At 43.2% G+C, this 21,270-nt stretch overlaps 1 protein-coding gene across 3 annotated transcripts in view; it reads left to right on the top strand.

The window, feature by feature from the left end:
• Window positions 1-21,270, top strand: part of Tgfbr3 (transforming growth factor beta receptor 3) — a 173,025-nt gene that overhangs the window by 122,652 nt on the left and 29,103 nt on the right. For all 3 annotated transcript variants that reach the window (XM_070007635.1, XM_070007636.1, XM_070007638.1), the window contains 7 exons: window positions 2,448-2,616; window positions 5,054-5,201; window positions 10,866-11,055; window positions 13,887-14,218; window positions 14,565-14,717; window positions 17,321-17,461; window positions 17,620-17,778. In XM_070007635.1, the coding sequence (XP_069863736.1) occupies window positions 2,448-2,616; window positions 5,054-5,201; window positions 10,866-11,055; window positions 13,887-14,218; window positions 14,565-14,717; window positions 17,321-17,461; window positions 17,620-17,778 (1,292 nt within the window). The remainder of the gene's footprint in view (window positions 1-2,447; window positions 2,617-5,053; window positions 5,202-10,865; window positions 11,056-13,886; window positions 14,219-14,564; window positions 14,718-17,320; window positions 17,462-17,619; window positions 17,779-21,270) is intronic.

Here is a 21,270-nt window from a genome sequence, read left to right as displayed (position 1 = left end):
AAGCCTCTGAAACTTGACTGCTATTAGTTGGCCATAAGCCACTGGCCCACACCATGGGGAAAACAAATTGGGGAAAGCAAGGCAGACTCCCCAGGTGGACCACAGGTGATGCTGTGCATTGATCTTCACATTGGGTCCAACTCCGCTGAGTCAGCTTTATTCACTGACCTCCTAGAATCTGTGTGTCTTCTTTATCTGGGGGCCCAGACCTTGAACTTCCTCTTGCCCAAACCCCAATGGTTCCCCAAGTGTGGTTTCTGCCCTAATAAGTTCAGTGTCACCTGAGCGTGTGTTAGAGATGTCATGCCACGTGCTCACCCCAGACCCTCTGAGTGGGAAACTCGAGGATGGGGTCAGCAGCAGGTGTCTTCGTGCGCCCTGCTGGTGATCAGGGGGCACACACCTGCTTGAGAATGGCTTGAGCCTGGCTAGGTAGAGTGGAAAAATGGGGAATGTCAGTTCTACCCCCTGGTTTCCAGAACTGTGGGCCTCGTAGCATTACCACCAGAGCCTCCGTCGAGAGCCCAGGAAAATGGGACATTTGATATTCCCTCCCCAGCTCATTCCTGCTCTCAGGAGTATTTCCTTTAGGCTCCTTTGTCAATCTTTTCCTACAATGCCAATCTATCATGTGACTCTACTCCATCCCATCCTACCAGCTTGCTAGGTTCCTACCCAGGGGTCTCTTTTTGTAGTTTTCTTTCTACTTGGCACTTGGTATAAGTTTTTGTTTTGGGTGTTAGCGATTGAACCAGGGTCTTCTGAGTGCTACACAGGTGGTCCACCACTGACCAACATCCTTAGTCACACTCACCCCTTTTAAGAAAGATTCTCACTCTGTAGACTGACTTCAAACTTGAGATCTTCTTGCTTCTGCCGTGCAGTTGCTGGGGTTACAGGTATGCTCTATCATACTTGGCCTTGGTGTAAATTGTATCAAGTGTATAGAAAATTCATTCTTGGAACAAAAGAAACCTACCCTCTACAAAAAGGTGATCAGCTTATACAACTCAGTGACAGTGACATCTTGGCTAGAGTCCTTAATAATAGCAACATTTGAACCATTAACCCTTTCCGAGTGGCTCACCAGTATGGACGAATTCTGTAGTATTTGCCTCAAATCACGACTTTTCATTTGCAAGTCTAGGAAACCTATTTAACCATGAGCCCGTTACACGGCACCTACACGCCAGGCACACCTGGGTTGGGAGTACAGGCCCTGATCCCAGGAGGATTCTGGTCTCTCAGTTTCTCTGGTCCATGCGCCTGTCTCCTGGTTTTCCATTAAATCTCAGCTCTGCCGTCCCAGTATCATTTTTCCATCTTGTGACCTGGGGGAGGCATCGCAGGGCCGCAGCTGTGGGGTAGGCCGGCCTCGTCTGTACATCTGGTAACAGCTTCAGCAGATGTGGAGGAAGCAAGCCATGAAGTCCTGGCCCATGTTCTTGGTGAGGGCTTTTTTTTTTTTTTTTTTTTTTTGGAAAGGATGTAGAGTCCAGAGCCTGCTAGAACTCAGAGCCTCTCTCTGGTGAGCCTGCTAACAAGAACCTCAGAACTGCTCTGTTCCAAGATGGCTCCCCGGCTGCCTTGGTGGTTGCAGCCATGTTGCCCCAAAGTGGGCCGCAGACTTCACCAAAGGGAGATTGCACAAGCTGATCCCTTACTCTCAATTAAAACCTGCACGTAGATGTGAGCCTCCACATTCCATCCTTATGCATGAACACGGCAGAAACGTGTTTCATTCAAGTGCCAGGACTCTGATTAATTGCCTCTCATGCTACACCTAGGACTTCCTTGACGCTGGTCCCAGGTGCCACACTGCCAGCACTTGCTTTCCAGTGCTATTTAAAAATTTAAGATGGAGAGAGAGCCCATCACGTGGGGTGCCTGTGTGAGTGGTGTGTGTCGTTGGGGGAATGCCTTCAGATTCCCAGGACGGGCTTCACTTCCCTGTGTGGAGGGGAACAGCCCTCAGCGTTTTACGATGTTCGTAAAACAGAACAGAGTGCCCTAGAGATATTAGTTGTCTGGATCAAGACTATGAAATCAAGTGGAAGTCTGTCTGCTCTCTCCCTGTTTCCCTCAGATCAGTCTTCAAGATATATAAATATTCTCTGGGAGGAGAGCTAGGCACTGGTAGCTCACACCTGTACTCCTGGCTACTGAGGAGGCTGAGATCTGAGGATTGCAGTTCAAAGCTAGCCTGGGCAAAAAAGTCTATGATACTCATCTCCAATTAACCAAAAGCACCAGAAGTGGCTCAAGTGGTAGACCACTGGAAAGATGCTTATGCTACGTGTATGGACCAGAGAGGTGACTGAAATGGTGACTACAAAGGAGGAAGATAGTTGGGGATAGGACTAATCACGGACTCCGTGTGTTGCTGTGTATGTGATTACAACTAGCTCAGTGGTTTGACCTCACACCCTGTGCTTGCTTCCTTTCAGATCAAGTGTTTCCTCCCACGTGCAACATAGGGAAGAATTTTCTCTCACTCAACTACCTGGCTGAATATCTCCAGCCCAAAGCAGCCGAGGGATGTGTGATGTCTGGCCAGCCTCAGGATACAGACGTGCACATCATCGAGTTAATCACTCCCAACTCCAACCCTTACAGGTGAGACATCACATGCGGGAGTGTTTCCTGATCTGAGAAGAGATGACACAGAGATCTTTCCAGACTTGAGTGGGGGAGAGGTCTACCCCTCCCGCACTTGCGGGAAGAAAGGGGGGCGGTGCCAAGGAGGAGGAAGAATCCATGCTGAAGTCTTATCTGCATCGGTCTTTAGATACCATGTCTTTCTGAAGATCTCATCTGTTCCAAAGTTAGTATTTGTTGCAGGAAGCGGTCACAATTCCTATTGAGACTAGGACAGTGCATGACTTATTATTACACTTATCCTCATCTTGGAGTAATTCTCTTTTTAATAAAGTTCTGTTTATAGTGTTCTCAGAACAGTTACATACTTAGAACTGTTTCCTTTAAAGATGTGTATGTGTGTGTGTGTGTGTGTGTGTGTGTGTGTGTGTGTGAGTGTGAGGAATGGCTCTTTGTGATGATATACCAATGAGCCAACAGATAGAATTTGTCTCTTTTTATGTGTGTGTTTTTGTTTTCTCTCTCAGCTTCCTGCCCCAGGAAGTTTACCTTTCCTATTAAGATTAATTACAAACTTTTTTAAAAGAAGAAAGAGAAAGAGCTGGGTATGGCGGCTCAAGCCTGTCATCCTAGCTACTCAGGAGGCTCAGATCTGAGGATTGTGGTTAAAAGTCAGCAAAGACAGAAAAGTCCCCATGAGACTCTTAACTCCAGTTAACTATTCAAAACCCAGAAGTGATGCTGTAGCCTAAGTGGTAGAGTGCTAGCCTTGAGCACAAAGAGGCTCAGGGATAGCACCTAGGCCATGAGTTCAAGCCCCACAACTGACAAAAAATAAAAATAAAAAAAATTGGGAAACTTTATCCTAACAAGAAGAAGTAGCTATGGCATGGTACACGCTTGTCATCCCTGGCTAACTAAGGAAGTGTAAATAGTTTCACAATTCAGGTTGGCCTAGGCAAAAAGCAAGACCCTATTCCAAAAGAAAGATAATCAGAGAAAACAGCAAATATAGCTGAGGCATTAGAGCATCTGCCCAGCAAGCAGAAAGCCCTGAATTCAAATTCCAGTGCCACCAAAAAAGAAAAGGTGTAAGCGGGGTGGGGTTTTACAGGGAGATGATTCTCAGACCTGAACCTCTATGTTGTGTGGACTAGTGACTTAAAATTTAAACATTTTATTATAGAGGGATTTCAAAGTTCAAATAATAATCCGGTTTCAATTGCAAAAGTGAATAAATTGCAATCGTTTGTGGTAAGATTCCATTCTGTTTCCCCTGAAGAATTTTGTGGAAAATTTAAAAGTAATGGCACTAGAAGCTGGGATACTGTGTCAGCCACCCGTGTCATCTGAGTCCACACTTGGCTGCAGCTTTACACGTGTGTAAAAATAGTGTATAAAACCAACACATCAATACAGACACTTCCTTAAGCTCAGAATGACAGATAGATTATCGTTTAGTTATTTTTTTAATTCTCCTTTATATTGAATTCTTAGAAGTTCGGGTTTCATCAGTTTCCTAGCAATCACTTAGTGGACCATCTGTTTTCTTTATTTTAATAACTGTATATCCAGGAGTTTTGGAACATAAATGAAGAGAAGGTTGTATAACCATTGTTAATGGTTTAAGCAAACTTTACACAAGTCAAGAAATCCCCAGCCCTTTGCCTTTTATTTTATTCTGAAATTTCCTCATAGATTTTTTATCACCTTGCCCCTTCCCCTCTTCTCTGCTGCCAGCAGCCCCCTTACTAAACTGCTTCCTGCTTCTGGTTTTGAAGGACTTTGAGCATATAGCACATTTGAAAGTTACACTTTGAAAGTGCTGAAGGTTGGAAAAAAATAATTCCATTGCAAAATCAAATTGCTGCTAGGCACTCATGACTCACACCTGTAATTCTAGCTTCTGAGGAGGCTGAGATCTGAGGATCAACTGGGCAGGAAAGTACAGGAGACTCGTTATCTTCAGTTAACCAACCAAAATCTGGAAGTGGAGCTGTGGCTCAAGTGGTAGAACACAAGTGTGGAATGAAAAAGCAAAGGGATAGCACCTAGGCTCTGAGTTCAAGAGACCCCAGTACCTGAGTTCAAGTCCCAGTACTAGCATGCACTCACACACTCACACAAATAAATAAATTAATTAATTAAAAAACCCAAAATCTAGTTTGTTCAGGTCTACGTCCTACAGTAACTCCTTTGAGTAATCACCTTTGGCCCTGCCCCTCCCACCCCCAAAAGAGAAAAACTGGAATAGCTAATTATCAGCAGGCCTGTTATGTAAAACTGTTTTGTTATGTGTGCAATAACAATCTGTTTTGCACATGTCATTTGCCTGGGATCCACTCCAGCTTTTTAATCAACTGGCCAGACACTAGAAACACGAAGACTTGGAAGAAGGAAGAGTTACAACTTTCTGGCATTTGGGCCCAACTTTGCCTTTGTTTTCCATTCGCAGCGCTTTCCAGGTGGATATAATCATTGACATCAGACCTGCTCGGGAGAACCCTGAGGTGCTCAGAAACCTCATCCTGATCCTGAAGTGCCAGAAGTCTGTCAACTGGGTCATCAAATCCTTTGACGTGAAAGGCAATCTGAAAGTGATGGTAAGTTGGCCGGACGTTTCTTCGTGTTAATGAGCGGCAATACCTTCACCTGCGCTTCTGGGTGTTAGAGTTGTAAACAGGTTCTGTCTCTTTGGATGTTCAAAGTTCCCTTGGTTACTTTGCATTTTGTAAAAAAAAAAAAAAAAATAGGCCATCCTTCAGCTTCTGCAGTGTGTGAGGCTGGTTAGCACGTGGCCTTTGGGAACAAGACAGACCTGGGTTTGAGTCCTGGCTTTTCTGTTTACTGATTGTCCTGTGGACAAACCTCTTAAGCTCACTGTGCCTAGCTTGTGAGATCCCTGAACTGTATTAGCAGAAGTCAGTAAGTTCTAGTCAGACAAAGGACCAGTTGAACCTTCCTTCCCTAAATGTCTTGTGCGGGACTCAGTGTCCTGCCGGATGTCTGATTCGCCTTTGGGGTTAGCACTTAGAGAAGATGTGGGAAATTAGGCTGATTGTCAGGTCATGCCATATTCTTTTCCTTTGGAGTTAATGGTGTGGACTTGGCATGTAGTTTCCAGGGCAAACCATTAACAGAAGAACCAAGTAATTATGGCTGTACATCACGTCTCCCTCAAAGCATTCGATTTCATGATGATCAGGCCTTTACAGACTGGTTGGCGTGATAAGAAACTGCAGCTGAGTTTCCTGAAAATGGTGAAATAAATCCTATCTCGGGTATATTTAGGATTCAGTGAATTGGATGGAAAGTTAACGAAAACTCCTTCTTCCCATTCCCCCGCCCCCGCCCGCCCCGCCCCGAGATACAGTCTCACTAGGCAGCTCTCCTTGGCCTTGAGTTTGCTATCTCATGCCTCCACTTCTTTCATGCTGGGATTACAGGAATGTGCCAGCATACTGGATGCATTGTCTTTGAAAAAAAAGGACCAGTTTCCACACCTGTACCAATTCTGCATTTCGGGAAAGGGCTGCGTTTGGTTTTGGCATTCATGCATGCATAGCAGCTTCCATGAGATCCCACAGTGAGTGACACCACCGGCTCCCTGGGCAGAGGCAGGTAAAGCCAGGGGTCCACACACCTTCATTTTACAGTAATCATTTCTTAAACTCTGAGAGGGCCCCAGTAACCCATCAGGTGCAATGACAATCCATTCACTTGGTGTCAAGCACAAAGCCCAGGCCATGATTTCTCTGAAGTCACAGAGAGTTTTGATTGTCTTGGGGTGTTGGTAGCCCAGGGTGTCTGCTGCTTTTGCTGCCTGGCATACCAACCAGATGTTTTTAATTTCAGAATAACAAAAACAGGAAAGGGAATCATGCTTTGTAAAAGCAAAAAACAACAACAAAATAAAACAAAAAAAAAAAACCCAAACCAACACACACACACACACACACACACACACACAGTACATTTTCCTTCCCAGCTGGAGTTCTTGTGTAAATACACTTGCTTTCGGCCCTGACTCTTCAGCGGCTCTCCCTCTCCTGAGCCTATGTGCCTGGGCCCTGACCATCCTGGAGTTCACGTTGAATGTCCCTGTCTCTCACATGAATCAAAGAGGCGAGCAGTGGGATAGCTCATCCCAAACAACATCTGTTTATATTCTTCTCTTTGGCTGTACTTCTGTTCCAGGCCAATTTTGGACAATGCCTGACAACATTACTAAACAATTAGGTAATGGTTTCTGATGTTCTTTTCAATCCTCCCAATCAGTTTCATGCTTTTGTGATTTCCAAACCTTCAGTCTCAGGGATGTGAATTCTAACCTTGCTGCAGGGGAAAGGTACCCACTCAGACAAAGGCTTACATGGCTGCTTAGAGAGGTGATTTATTGAGAACTTGCTTCTAGCATTTCCCATAGAGACAGCATGGCAGAATGAAAAGAATCCTGGCTTTGGACCAGATGGGGCTGGATTCTAGTCCCATCCCTGAGTGTCATTACTTCCAGTAATGAGTGGACCTTTGCTGTGGTCTACTCCACGTTCACTCACTTATTCATTCGACAGCATGTTAAAGGACTCCGGGAGTAGGGCATTGTGTCCCTTGCTTCCGAAAGTACTGTCTTTAACAGTGACGTCTGGGAGCATCACCCAGTGGTAGAGCACTTGCCTAGCATGTAAGAGACCCTGGCTTCCGTGCCCACAAACAAACCAAGAGGATGTTTATGGGAACAAGGGGAGCATGGCTCTAAACAAGGTGGAAGCAAAAAAAAAAAGTCCACTAAAGAAATGGTAAAGGGCATGAGACAGACTTCAATAAGAGTGTCACTAAGAATGAGTGGCTTTGCTGACTTTATTGGTGACACACCGTGGGCAGAATGCACCTTCCTTGTGGCAGAATGGTCCACAAATGGGATCAGGAATGGCCGCATCGCCATGACCAGCTCTGGCTCTTAGGTTCCCTGGGGATGAGATATGATCATTTCTAGAACAGGATAAATCCCCAGAGCATTTAAAGAGCTTATTAAAAGTTTTTTTTTTAATTTGGTTTGCTGTGGTATTAGGAATTTCAGTTGGTGATGGCCAACTTATTCTTGGAAAATAGAACATCATTTCTGATGCAAATCTGGGAGCAGAAGGGGAGACACTTAGTCTCTGCCTCACGATCTTTCTTGGAGTTGTGGCTGGGGATTTTTAGGACCCCAAAAGCAGCCTGGGGTCTTAAAGAAATACAGGGTAAGGGTTTTGCAGATAGTGGGAGCCAGCTTGCCTGCCATTATCCCAGGCCTTGCTGCCTTTCCCCTCCCTAGATACCTGTCTTAGCTTTCTAAATTCCAAGCCATAATTGATATGAACTAGTTCTAGCTGTCAATGGCAGCTCCTAGATTTCACATGGAAAGCTGTGAACAGATTACTCCATCTTGGCACAACAGGACAGGTGGCAGTTTGCGATGCTAGTTTTGAGGAAATACAGTATTTTCTCAGCTGTCCTGACAACATGAGCAACTAGGGCGGATGAGACCAAGCAGTGTTGTTTAGGCCAAAGTTTCGATTCCAGCCAATCAAAACACACGCTGCCTTGAAGGCTGGAGGAGCTTGAAGGCTGGAACTGCTGTTGGCTGGGTGAGCAAAATGTTCAACAAATTGATTCCTTCTTTGCATCCTTTGAGTCCGCTTTCCTCCCTCCCTCCCTTCTTCTCTCCCTCCTTCACTTCTGTCTTTTTCTTCCTTTCTCTCTTTTTTCACTTCCTTTTCCTCTTTCTCTGCCCTCTTTCTTCCTGTCCCAATTTTTCTTTCTTTTGAACCCTTTCTTTCCTCTAAGGAGCTTTCTTGGAATCGGAGTAAATGCCAGACCATTCTGCGTCAATGCAAGTGGGTTTGCAAATGGCCGCAGCCCTTGTAGGGCTCCAGCTGGTTGCTGTGTGCAGGGGTTGTGGCCGATTACCCTGTTTGGTTTTCCCTGAGCGAAGCATGTTGAGTAATAGAAAGAGACACCCTAGTGAGCTCCTCTAAGCTTCAAGTGGAAGTGTGTCTCACCTTAGCCAGTCTCCCATAACCTGAGAGGCCAAGACAACTCTTAGTGCTTGTGAGTCTTTTGTGGTTTTAAGGTGGGAAAGGATTAATACTGAATCATGTTAGGGGCAAATAGAATGGGAACCAAATGAGAAATTTAGGAAAAATGATGCACATATGCAGGAGAAAATCACTGGGCATGGAAATGAAAGCGATTTTTGTATGGCATGAAAATGGCCTAATTGGCAATCTGAAGAGCCTTTCAGCCCTGTTGCAGGAATAGTGAAAATTGTGCCTTCCCAAACTGGCCGCTGGTGGCTCATGCCTGCGATCTTAGGTATTCTGGAGGCTGAGATCTGAGGATCACAGTTCTGAGCCAGCCAGAGCAGGAAAATCTATAAGACTCTTATCTCAAATTAACTACCAAAAAGTCAGAAGTGGAGCTGTGACTCAAGTGGTAGAGAACTCTAGCCTTCATTTAAAAACTCAGGCTGGGGCCTGGGAAGGTGGCTCAATGGTAGAGTGCTTGCCTTGCATGCATAAGGCCCTGGGTTCGATTCCTCAGCACCACATAAGCAGAAAAGGCTAGAAGTGGTGCTGTGGCCCAAGTGATAGAGCGCTAGCCTTGAGCTGAAGAGCTGAGGGACAGCGCCCAGGCCCAGAGTTCAAGCCGTATGACTGACAAAAACAAAAACAAAAAAAACTCAGGCCAGGCGCTGGTAGCTCACGCCTATAATCCTAGCTGCTCAAGAGGCTGAGATATGAGGATTGTGGTTCAAAGTTAGGCCAGGCAAGAAAGTCTGTGAGACTCTTAACTCCAATTAACCACCAGAAAACTGGAAGTAGCACTGTTGCTCAAGAAGTAGAGTACATGCCTTGAGCTGAAGAGCTCAGGGACAGAGTGCAGGCCTAGAGTTCAAGCCCCATGACTGACAGAAACAAACAAAAAAACAAACTCAGAGACAAACTCCCAGGCGCTGACTTCAAACCCCAACACCAGCACAAAAACAAAATTGTGTCTTTCCAGGAATCCCTTTACAGAATTCAGCTCCCCTTTCTCTCAGACAAGATCCCTGCCACCAGAGTCAGTAGGCAACAGAGACGTTGCCTTCTATGTCTTGTGTATCCAGGTCATTAAAATCCTTCCCTGAAAATATTTCTATCACCTTAGCATAGTAACAGATCACCCAGTGATTTTAATGTCCTCCATTCATTTATTACTAATAATGTCTAATTTCCATTTTTCCATTGTTACTGATAATGTCCTCCTTCCATTTATTAATACTGATAACATTCTCCTTCCATTTATTACTGATAAAATATTGACACTTGGGCAGTAGCCTAACTAGTATAACTTAACATAAACTTAATATAGCCTTAACTGGTATATAACATAGCCTTAACTAATATAAGCAAGACTTAACATAGCCTTAACTAATATAACTTAACATAAAAGGTAAGTGTATTCCACTAATAGATTTGGCAAGTATAAATTCATAATTATAGATGAAATAGAAATATTGAGTGTTTTGCCATGTGGACTTTAGTGGTTTGTAAAGTTGGGCTAGTGTGCACATTAATGTCACTAGATAATAGCAATTGTCATGTGAATCTAAGAGTAAAAGGTGTAGAACACAAATATTTATGCCACTGTACCATGTACATGTGTATTTTATGCATGATTCTAAATAAAAATAGGAAGGAAAATTTGGTTGTATTCATCTAGTGTTATGTATTGATGATATAAATATTTTAACTAAATGGTAAAAGAGTAGGTATATTCGGGCATTATTTTTTATTAATGTAAGCAATCCAAACGGTGTGGTCAAACAACATGACCAGATATCTCTTAATCTACTGTGAAGTATCCTCATATCACCCAGCAAACTACTCAGGAGGATCATGGTTCGAAGTCAACCTGTGGGGCAGGAACATCTGTAAGAATTCTTCTCTTGAATTAACCACTTAAAAGTCATAAGTGGAACTGTGGCTCAAGTGGTAGAGCACAAGAAATGAGAAAAAGAAGAATGCTAAAGGACAACACCCAGTCCCTGAATTCAAGCCTCACTCAGTACTGGCACCTCTCTCCCACAAAGATTTTCACATTAGTGTTCTTAGCATAAGGAAAGTAGAGATGGAAGAAAAATAGCCCCTCGCATATCATTTAGAATCTATCTTATTTCAGAATTTGGTTATTCAAAGCGCTTTTTACTTTTAGACTCTTACGTGAGCATTTGCAATTGTCCTTAGGCTCCCAACAGTATTGGCTTTGGGAAAGAGAGCGAACGGTCAATGGCCATGACTAAGTCTATCAGGGCTGACATCCCTTCCACCCAGGAGAACCTGGTCAAGTGGGCGCTGGACAATGGCTTTGGCCCTGTAACCTCATATACCATGGCTCCAGTGGCTAATAGATTTCATCTTCGGATTGACAACAATGGTAAGTATAAAACTATTGTTGGTGTATAAAAATAATAGCCCTTCGAATGAGGCTTTCCAGTAAGGATCTCACACTTCTACTTAGATGTTACTACGTGTCTGTTGTACGTTTTAATAATAGTTTTGACTATTTTTTAACTACAAGGCATAAAATTATTATTGTGATAGGGTTTGTTGGAGACCTTAGCCTGTCTCTTCAGTAATGTGCAAGAGTTTTGTCCTCATCCCCATTGTGATGATACTGGTTGGCCTTCCTCCTTCTCTTAGAGGCACCAGTGAATGGCTGAGAATACAGAGGAGTGAGGGCTGCAGGAAAGAACTTAGTAATCAGAGGCTGTGCCATATAAGAAAATGGTCTATGGTCATATCCTGGGGATTTTTAATGCAGAGAAAGGGCTACTCTGGTTTAGGGGAGCAGAATGCAAGAGAAGAACTCAAGTTCTTAGGCAAGAGGCTGGGAGTCAGAGTCTTGCAGCTAATAGGACTCCATTCCCAAGTTCTGGTCCTCAGATCTGTTCCTCACCCCATGGGCCCAGTATTGAGTATAGTGCTGATAGAATGAAGATTATGAGTACAGGTTCAAGCTCATTATTATTCATTAACTCATTATTATCATTATTATTCATTGTTTGGGGAAATTGCTTAATCACTGAGCTTCAGATTCTTCATCAGTAGTCATATGGAAAATAATAGCATCTATCTTACCAGAACATGTAAAGGTTTTATTCTTTATACATTAAAACCCCTCCAAACTTTGTACCGCTTTTGGATCCATTCAATTGTAACATCCTTTTCAAAAGATTTCTATTAGCTGGGTGCCAGTGGCTCACATATGTAATTGTAGCTATTCGGGAGGCTAAAATCTGAGGATCAGGCTGGGAAGGTGGCTCAGTGGTAAAGTGCTTGTCTTGCATGCATGAGACCCTGGGTTCAATTACTCAGCACCACATAAGCAGAAAAAGCTGGAAGTGGTGCTGTGGCTCAAATGGTAGAGTGCTAGCCTTGAGCTGAAGAGCTGAGGGTCAGTGCCCAGGCCCAGAGTTAAGGCCCCACGAGCAGCAAAAAAAAAAAAAATCTGAGGATCACAGTTCCAAGCCAGCCCGGCAGGCAAGTCCATAAGACTCTTCAATAAACTACTCAGAAAAAGCCGGAAGTGGTGCTGTGGCTCAAGTGGTAGAGCACTAGTCTTGCGTCCAGGCCCAGAATTAAAGCCTCAGGGCTGGCCAAAAATAAAAATTAAAATATATAAAAAATATATATAAATATATATATGTATATGTATATATATAAATATATGTATATATATTTATATGTATATACATAAATATATATATACAATATTGTAGGAGAGTTCATATCTGCCAGTCATCTTCACATTCAACTTCCACTGAGATGGATCTGATCGTTGGCCTTAGATAGGTAGATAGGAGGTAGAGAATACTGGGGCCATTATATTATTTTTCTCTAAATTATTGAAACTATAACAAGAACAGTGAATATTACTTGCATGGAAATTTCTCAGCCTTTGAAGGGACAAATAAATATGTGTAAGCAGTATATATATATATATATATATATATATATATTCCCCTCCTAGGAGCAAGGCTGTAAAAGAACAGGGTACCCAGATACTTTCTAGAATTTAACAGTCAAAAAAAAAAAAGTTGAAAAGTAACTTAAAAGTGCCAGTATTACAGCTGTGGGAGTAGTTCAGTGGTAGAGCACTTTCCTAATATGTTAGAGGTTCTGAATTCACATCCTGATACTGCAGTACAGAAATCAGTTAATAAAAATGAAAATACAAGTACTTTTTTTTTTTTGGTCCGGTTGTGGGGCCTGAACTCTGGGCCTGGGCGCTGTCCCTCAGCTCTTCAGCTCAAGGGTAGTGCTCTACCACTTGAGCCACAGCGCCACTTCCAGCTTTTTTCTTTCTGCTTATGTGGTGCTGAGGAATTGAACCCAGGGCCTCAGGCATGCAAGGCAAGCGCTCTACCACTGAGCCACCTTCCCAGCCCTACAAGTACTTTTTTAAGAATTTTTTTGAGAAACTATTCTAAGTCCAAAGGGAAGTATGTGTGTGTATGTGTGTGTGTGTGTGTGTGTGTGCGCGCGCGCGCGCGCGTACTGGCGTTTGGAATCAAGGCGGCCTGGCCACTGGCCTGGGCCTGTCTTGGCTTGTTCACTCAAGGCTGGCACTCCAGCACTTGAGCTACAACTTCACTTCTGGCTTTTTATTTTTATTTATGATGGTTAATTGGAGATAAGAGTCTCATAGATAGACGTTTCTTTCCTGGGCTGGCTTCAAACCGAGATCCTTAGCTCTCAGCCTCCTGAGTAGCTAAGATTACAGGTATGAACCATTGGTACCCAGCTCCAAGGGAATTTAAAAAAAAAACAAACAAAACCATCTACCACCATAGTTCTCCACCTTGGCTGTAGACCATAATCTCTCAGGGAGCTTAAAACATATTAATGACCTATCCTACGCTACAGAGTTAGCTCAAGGTGTAGCCAGGGTCTAGGGATTTTGTTTTTCAAGCTACAAAGATGATTTTACTGTGTAGCCAAGGTTGAGGATCACTGATAGAATCTAACCCCATTCATTTAAACAAGTGGGAAACTGAGGCACAAGAGTAGCAAGTCACTTGTCCAAAACCACTCAGCTCATTAGAACACCAGGACTAGGCTTCCAGACTCCTTAGTCACTTGTTGAATGTATGCTTACCCCTAACCATTCTAGGCTAATTCTTCCTTTTCTTCATCTACTGATGACTATGGTCTGGTTACCCCCTCTCCCCCACTAATGAATTTTGCTACCTTCTCTTGCCACAGAGGAGATGAGAGATGAGGAAGTCCATACCATCCCTCCTGAGCTACGCATCCTGCTGGACCCTGGCAGCCTGCCTGCTATGGAGAACCCACCCTTCCGGGGAGGAGGACGAATTGGAGGTCTCCCCTTTCCTTTTCCTGATCTCTCCCAGAGAGACCGGAAGGAAGGAGGAGAAGATAGAATCCTCCGGCCCAAGGACTCTGTCGTCCCCAGCATTCAACTATATCCTGGTCCCAGAGAACCGGAAGAGGTGCAAGGGAGCGTGGAAGTTGCTCTGTCGGTCAAATGTGACCGTGAAAAGATGGTCGTGGCTATAGAGAAAGATTCCTTTCAGGTCAGTGCAGAACCCCAGTCTGGGTTCATTATTTCCCTAGCTTAGAAACTGTGGGGTCTCTGTTTTCTCACTTGGACGGGGCCCATTTCCCTGGGCTGGAGTCTCACCTGGTTCCTGTTGTGCTCCGTGGGTGGGTAGTCCAGATCCTTGTGTGTCAGTATTTTGCTATTGAATTTCCAAGGCCGACCACTACAATGGTTGTGCTGCTGACCAGTGGTCAGTTGGGAGGAGGTGGCTGGGGGAGGGGTATGAAGCAGACTTCTAGCCACCTTTTGCTTGCAAGGTCAGGTAACAAGTATTGACTCCCATGATCCCTCACTCTGTCTATGTGATTGTTGTTTCTCAGGCTAATGGCTACTCCGGAATGGAGCTCACCCTGCTGGATCCTGCTTGTAAGGCCAAGATGAATGACACACACTTCATTTTAGAGGCTCCTCTCAATGGCTGTGGCATGAGGCAACATCGGGCGACACCTGACGGCGCCGTGTACTATAACTCTGTGAGTGCTCTGCAGAAGCATGTGCGGCCCTTCGGAATGTTGCTAGACATTGCTTAGAAGTAGTCATTTCTATGGAAAGGAGGAGGGGCCTGAATAAAGCCAGGTGACCATTTTCAACACAATGGCATGGACCTTGACGTGAAGTCTTTTATTTGATTTCTTGGGTGAGGTTCCATGAGTCAGAAGATGCTGTTCTCTTAGGGATTGCTGTGATGGTTTTCCCTTCCTTGTCTCTTCTGATAGCAAGTTCACCAGTGAAGTGATTGACTTCTCTTCTTCCGTGGCCAAGCTTCAAAGTCAAATGGCCTGGTCCTTATGGGACCAGAACCCTAAATCTCTAACCAGAAATGTGGCCTCTCTGGACTCATTTGAGTCTTGCTGAGAAGTGAGAAGCTTTTCCCATGGAGCAAAGATCCAAAAGAGAAATGATTTAAAATCTGAACAGACGCTGGGCGCTGGTGGCTCACGCCTGTAATCCTAGCTACTCAGGAGGCTGAGATCTGAGGATCGCGGTTCAAAGCCAGCCCGGGCAGGAGAGACCGTGAGACTCCTATCTCCAATAAACCACCAGAAAACCGGAAGTGGCGCTGTAGCTCAAGTGGTAGAGTACTCGCCTTGAGTTGAAGAGCTGAGGGACAGCGCCCAGGCCCAGAGTTCAAGCCCCACGACCGACAAAAAAAAAAAAAAAAAAAAAAAAAAAGTTAAAATCTGAACAGAATCTCAACAAAAATTACTAATTCTCTCTCCCCTTCTGAAATTGGAGAAAATCTACTTTTGAAGTTACCTGGAGGTAGATTCTAGACATTTCTCCCCAATGATAATACTACAATAGCTAACCCTCACTTTCTAGGAATCATGTTTGTGAATTTATCTAAATCTATTCACGAGACAAGGTGGTGAATATTAAAAAAAGTTTGAAACATGGTATCTCACAGGAACTTTTGAAGGGCCAATTTGACCATTGGATTGGACTTTTGATGGTGGAAATAACTCTCAGAGGTCATTTGTCTAGCTTGGAAATAGTTGTGTGTGTGTGTGTGTGTGTGTGTGTGTGTGCTCTCACACTCACGTGCCCACGTGGAACACACTTAGCACCAGTTCCATCATTACAATGGGCTGGGGTGATGGGGACTCCTGGTTCATTCCATTGCCCACCCACTGATGCTCTTAACTCAGTCCAGAGAAGAGGCTGGTAATGAGGTTCTCTGGTCGGGGGAGGAGTGGCTCTCCAGTGGGCTCAAGTTTATTGTTCCCCAGAGAACCTCACAAAGTTGGGCCTGGAAAGAACTCCAAGATGATCTCATTCAATTTCCTCATTTCATACATGAGGAAATTGAGCTCTGGAGCATTACAAGACTTCCTTATATTTGAGGGCCTTGTTAATGGTAGAGCTAAGCTTAAATCTAGCTTCTTCATCTCTCGTCCGTTAATCTTTCTCCAATAACTAGGCTGGTCTGTCTAAAATCCTTTTGTTCCTCAAGTAACTCATTTATTAACCTTTGACTTCCTGGCAGTTGAAACACTATTATTCCCCCAGTTAGTCAGCATTAATTACTTCAGGAGAGAACTGGATATTATGACCATCTAAAGTCCCTTCTCTCTCTTCTGTTGTTATTTTCTTTCATAGTGATATCCAGAATAAACAATATCCTAAGTACTTACTTCAATTGAATATTTTTGTAGGCTTCATTCTCTTTCTGTTCTGTTCCCTATAGTGAATATGTTAACTCTGTATTTTTGTTTTACATCATGTTCTCAGTTTAAGCATATGAAATGGAAAGAGAATAGGGTCTTATTTGGAGTCATATGCTGGGGTGTATCTTTTCATTTTATTTAGAACTAACTCAGAAACAGTGATTTCCGCTAATGTTAAGGTAAATTGTCTTGGAATAGAGCATACACTTTTCTGTATCCATACAGCATGCGGAAAGATTCTGAAAGAGAAATGAGCAGAGGAATGTAAGAGAAAAGATCAGGAAAAGATTGGTTCTTCTGGAAACATCAGCTCCTGTCCTTCTGACTCAAAGAAGACTTTCTACAAATTGTCAGTGGTACAAATAATAAAAGTACCTTCAGTTGGGCACTGGTTGGCTTACTCAGGAGACTCAGATCTGAAGATGGTGGTTTGAAGCCAGCCTAGGCAGGAATGTGTCTGTGAGAATCTTACTTCCAATTAATGACCAAAACAATTGGAAGTGCGGAGCTGTAGTAGAGTATCAGCTTTGAGCAAAAAAACTAAGGTACAGCACCCAAGCTGAGTTTAAGCCACAGTCTAGCACCATAAAACAACAACAACAGCAACAAGCTACCTTCAAATAGCCAGTCCATAGTATTTCTTAGATTTTTGTTTTAGTACAAAGATTTTCAAGGAAAACTCTATCTCACATTAGATGAGTCAGCCCATTGACTCTCTAGTCACCTCTATTTCAGTGTCTTGTGGTTTCTTCTGCTGGAAATAATTTATGATTATAGAATATAAAGTTATGATTATGCAATATCATATTTTAATTTGTATCTGAATTGTTCCATGGGTGTCCATGTGAGATAGAACCAAATAATTGTGGGAAATTGTTCATAATGGTTCTACTTTCTTCGTGTTTTAGGTTGTGATACAGGTTCCAGTCCCTGGAGATAGTAGTGGCTGGCCAGATGGTTATGAGGATTTAGAGTCTGGCGATAATGGATTTCCAGCAGATATGGACGAAGGGGAGGCTCCTGTCTTCAGCAGACCTGAAGTTTGGATGGTATGTGTTTGGTTTCAGTAGGTAGTTTGTGGAAAGGGTTGTTGACCATTGGTTGGTTTCCATCAGGTACAGTGAAAAGATAAAATCATATGCTAAAGGCAGGGCCTTCGCTCTTCATGTGTCTGTGATTTATCTTTGTTTGGGGAATTTTTTCCCAGGTTAATTGCAGCTTGGGGCAGCAGGGAAATCCCAGTAGTTTCCAGGACCAGCCCAATGAAAACATCACATTCAACATGGAGTTGTACAACACAGACCTGTTTCTGGTGCCCGCCCAGGGAGTCTTCTCTGTGGCAGAGAATGGACACATTTATGTGGAGGTAAGAGCTGAATATTATTGGTGGGCTATCAGCTTAGTGCTGAGTTAACAGTTCTTGGGACATTAGCTAGGGAGTCCTGTGCAGGCCACTTCCGGGGCCCTATCTGCTTTGGCTGAGGGCTGGGCTCAGAAAAACCTTCCAGGTTGTTTTTTGACCAAAGCAGGAAATATCAGGATTTCAGTTATAACAGTAAATGGAAAGAATATTTTGTAGAGGAATGTTAAAAAGGCTGAAGGCTGAGGCTAAAGTCTAAGGATCTGTGTTCAAAGCCAGCCCAGTCATGAAAGTCTGGGATATTCTTGTCTCCAATTAACCATCAAAAAGAGCCAGAAATAAAGCTGTAGCTCAAGTGATAGAGTGCTAGCAAAAAAAAAAAAAGCTCAAGGACAGTGCCCAGGCCCTGAGGTTCAGCCCTGGAACCAGCACACACACAAAAAGGTGGATGTGAATTTTACTAATTAAGGCCTATGCATCTACCACCTTAGCATTTGGGGAGCAGCAGTTCAGTAGTTGTAATGGTAACCAAGGAACATTCCAAACTAACTTACATATTATCCTTTAAATTGCATTCACTTCTAAGTGAAAATTGTTTTCCTATGTCATTATTTAAATATCTGTATAAATGAATTAAAACGATTCCCTATATTGAACAGTAATAATCATGCATAGCAAAAATCCAGGATGACTATAAAATCTTAGATAGTAAGCAGCTTATGTGAATTGCGGGGGATAGTGTGCCAAATACAGTCATAAGCAATTAATTCACACTTTGGAACAATCTTATGAGACAGGACCAATAGTAGCTCCATCTTATGGAAGCACATGGATGAAAATAGAGGTACAGATGCAGTGAAGGTCACAGAGCTACTACAGAATAGAGTTCTTCCGCAGTCCATGGGGTTCTCCACTGGCTACAGTTGGCATTTAGCCCCAAAGTGACATTTGAAAACGGAGAAAAACATCCTCCCAGTGCAAGCTTCACAGATTGAGTTCTAAAGACCACAGCTCTCTTGATGGGACCAGGCTGTCTGCTTCTCATTGTTCCCTGGGTACAACCTGCAATGTTTCAATTGAGCCTATGGTCTTCTGGTTTCAGGGCAAGTTCTCATTTCTTGAGCTGGTTTGAATTTTAATCTGAAAGCTGATAATTCTGTTTCAGTGTGTGTGTGTGTGTGTGTGTGTGTGTGTGTGTGTGTGTGTGTGTGTGTGTGTGTGTGTGTGTGTGTGTGTGTGTGTGTGTGTGTGTGTGTGTGTGTGTGTGTGTGTGTGTGTGTGTGTGTGTGTGTGCGCTTAAGCTCCAAACTGGGACATCTCCATGTGTTAAAAGTAACTTCTAGGCACATATTTCTGTTTTGGAAAGGCACACAGCTCTTACATCTGCACTGGCTTTGGGACAGAGCCCATCAACTCTCATGGCCATGTTCTCATTCTGCTTCTCCTCTTCTCTGAGTGCTTCTTTTTCTCTGGGTATACTTTTCTTTCTCTGCTGGGGAAAGCATGCTGCTTTCTACCTGCTATTTCTAAGCATAGATCTTTCCTAATTCAACATGGCTCTTTTCCTCTGGCTTCCTGGCTTCCCAGTCCATATGTGCAGTTGGTCAGTGGCTTCCTTCATGCTATGGATTTTAGGGATTTTACTTTATTGTAGTCGGTTCTTTTCCAAATGTGTGTCTGGATTTGCTAATGTATGGTTTGCTGACTTATGCTAATTGGTGACTAATCTTACTTGTGTATTTTACCCAGGATAGTTTGGATTCCCCTGTCCCTGCAGTATTGGCTTACTTGAAATGCATGGTTGGTAGGCTCTTCCCAGCCCCCAGCTTTTTTTTTTTATCCTTATGATCTTCTCCATAGCGTCTGTATTTTTGGTACCAAATTCAACTAAGAAATCTGGGCCAAATCTTTCTAGCATTGAGGAGAGTTGGGAGATGGACAAACTTTTATAAACTTTTATTTAGAAATTGATTTGGAGCTGGGAATGTAGCTCAGTAGCAGAGCATTTGCCTAGCTTGCCTAACATGTGCAAGGTCCTGAACACAATCCCCAGCATCTTAAAATAAAAAGAACAAAGAAAGAAAGTCGTCAAGTTGATTTAAAATACCTAAAATACGAAAGAAAATCTGGAAGCATTCTACTATAGAGGATAGTAACCAGCCATACTTTGTCTTGGATTCTGAGTTTGGATTCCTAGGAAAATGTTTACTTAGTCTAAGTAAAGCTTAATAAATCATCAACTTAACCTATAACCCCAGGATTTTTAATTATTTATGTTTTTTGTGTGCCAGTAACTGTTGCTTGAACTCAGTGCTTGGGTGCGATCCTTAGCTTTTTCACTCAAGGCTGATGTTCTTACTACTCAAGCCACAGCTCCACTTAAGGCTTTTTGCTGGCTAATTAGAGATAAGGGTTTCATATGCCTTCCCGCATGAGCTGGTTTTGATTACAAGCATGAGCCATAAGCCCTGGGCTGTAACCCTAGGGATTTAAATCTATAATCATACAAATGTATGGCATGTACCTGTTAATTCACTAATGTTCCCAGTAACTGCACCTTGGAAGCATGCCTTAGTGTTTCATTTGGCTTAGTGTGCGTGTGAGCAACAGAGCGTGTGACCTCCTTGGATTTGTCTCACTCAAAGGTGTATAAACCCTCTACAAGTCACTTCCAATTCATGGATAATACTTTCCTTTCCCAAGAAAGCCTTTTGAGACACTCTAGACATTCTGCCATTATAAATATGTAATATATAAATATATTAAATATATAACATCATATTTATATATATATGGTTTTTTTAATTTGAGAGTAGAAAAGATTTGTCACACATTTCTGACTTAAAGGTTCTGAGTTCATGTTAAAGGACATTTTTTGTTTTTAAGTGGGGTTGGACTCAGGTCCTTACTCTTGCTGAGCCAAGTGTTCTAGCACTTGAGCCACACCAGTACTGAGTCTTATGCTAATTATGTCCAGGCTGGCCTCAAACCACTATCCTCCTACCTTTGCCTCTTGAGTAACTGGGATTACAGGGTTGAAGCGTCATACCCACCCCTTCTAGGGCACTTTTTATGAGTAGAGTATATATTCCAAGTCAGACAAATTTAATCAGCAGAAAATAGTGAACAGAGAATGAGGTGTAAATACTTACAGAATGTAACCACCAGGTGACAATATCATAATCATCTTCATGAGCATCCTTCTGCATCTTCTGTGTGGAGCGTCCCACAGTAGTTAGCCATCTAGGGACCTTTCCCCATAGTGTGCTATGCACTCAGCTCCAGACAGTAGCTGGGATTTCCCCTGGCATCTCAGAATGGAAAGTCTGTTTATATTTCCACTCACAAGGGTTCTTGGTGCTATTGGCCTATGGGCAAAGGACTATCCTAAAGTGTTTAAGTTTATTTTGATCGTAAGTTTAGTGAAGGGATGAGACATAGAAGGGGGTGGTGGCGGGGCTATAGTTCCACGCTGATCCACAGGTCACAAAATGGGAA

Source organism: Dipodomys merriami, unplaced genomic scaffold (genome assembly GCF_024711535.1).
Source record: "Dipodomys merriami isolate MVZ:Mamm:240054 unplaced genomic scaffold, mDipMer1.0.p SCAF_7, whole genome shotgun sequence".
NCBI lineage: Eukaryota > Metazoa > Chordata > Mammalia > Rodentia > Heteromyidae > Dipodomys > Dipodomys merriami.
Note: the sequence above shows the minus strand (reverse complement) of the source record. Positions and strands in the feature narration are given on the sequence as shown.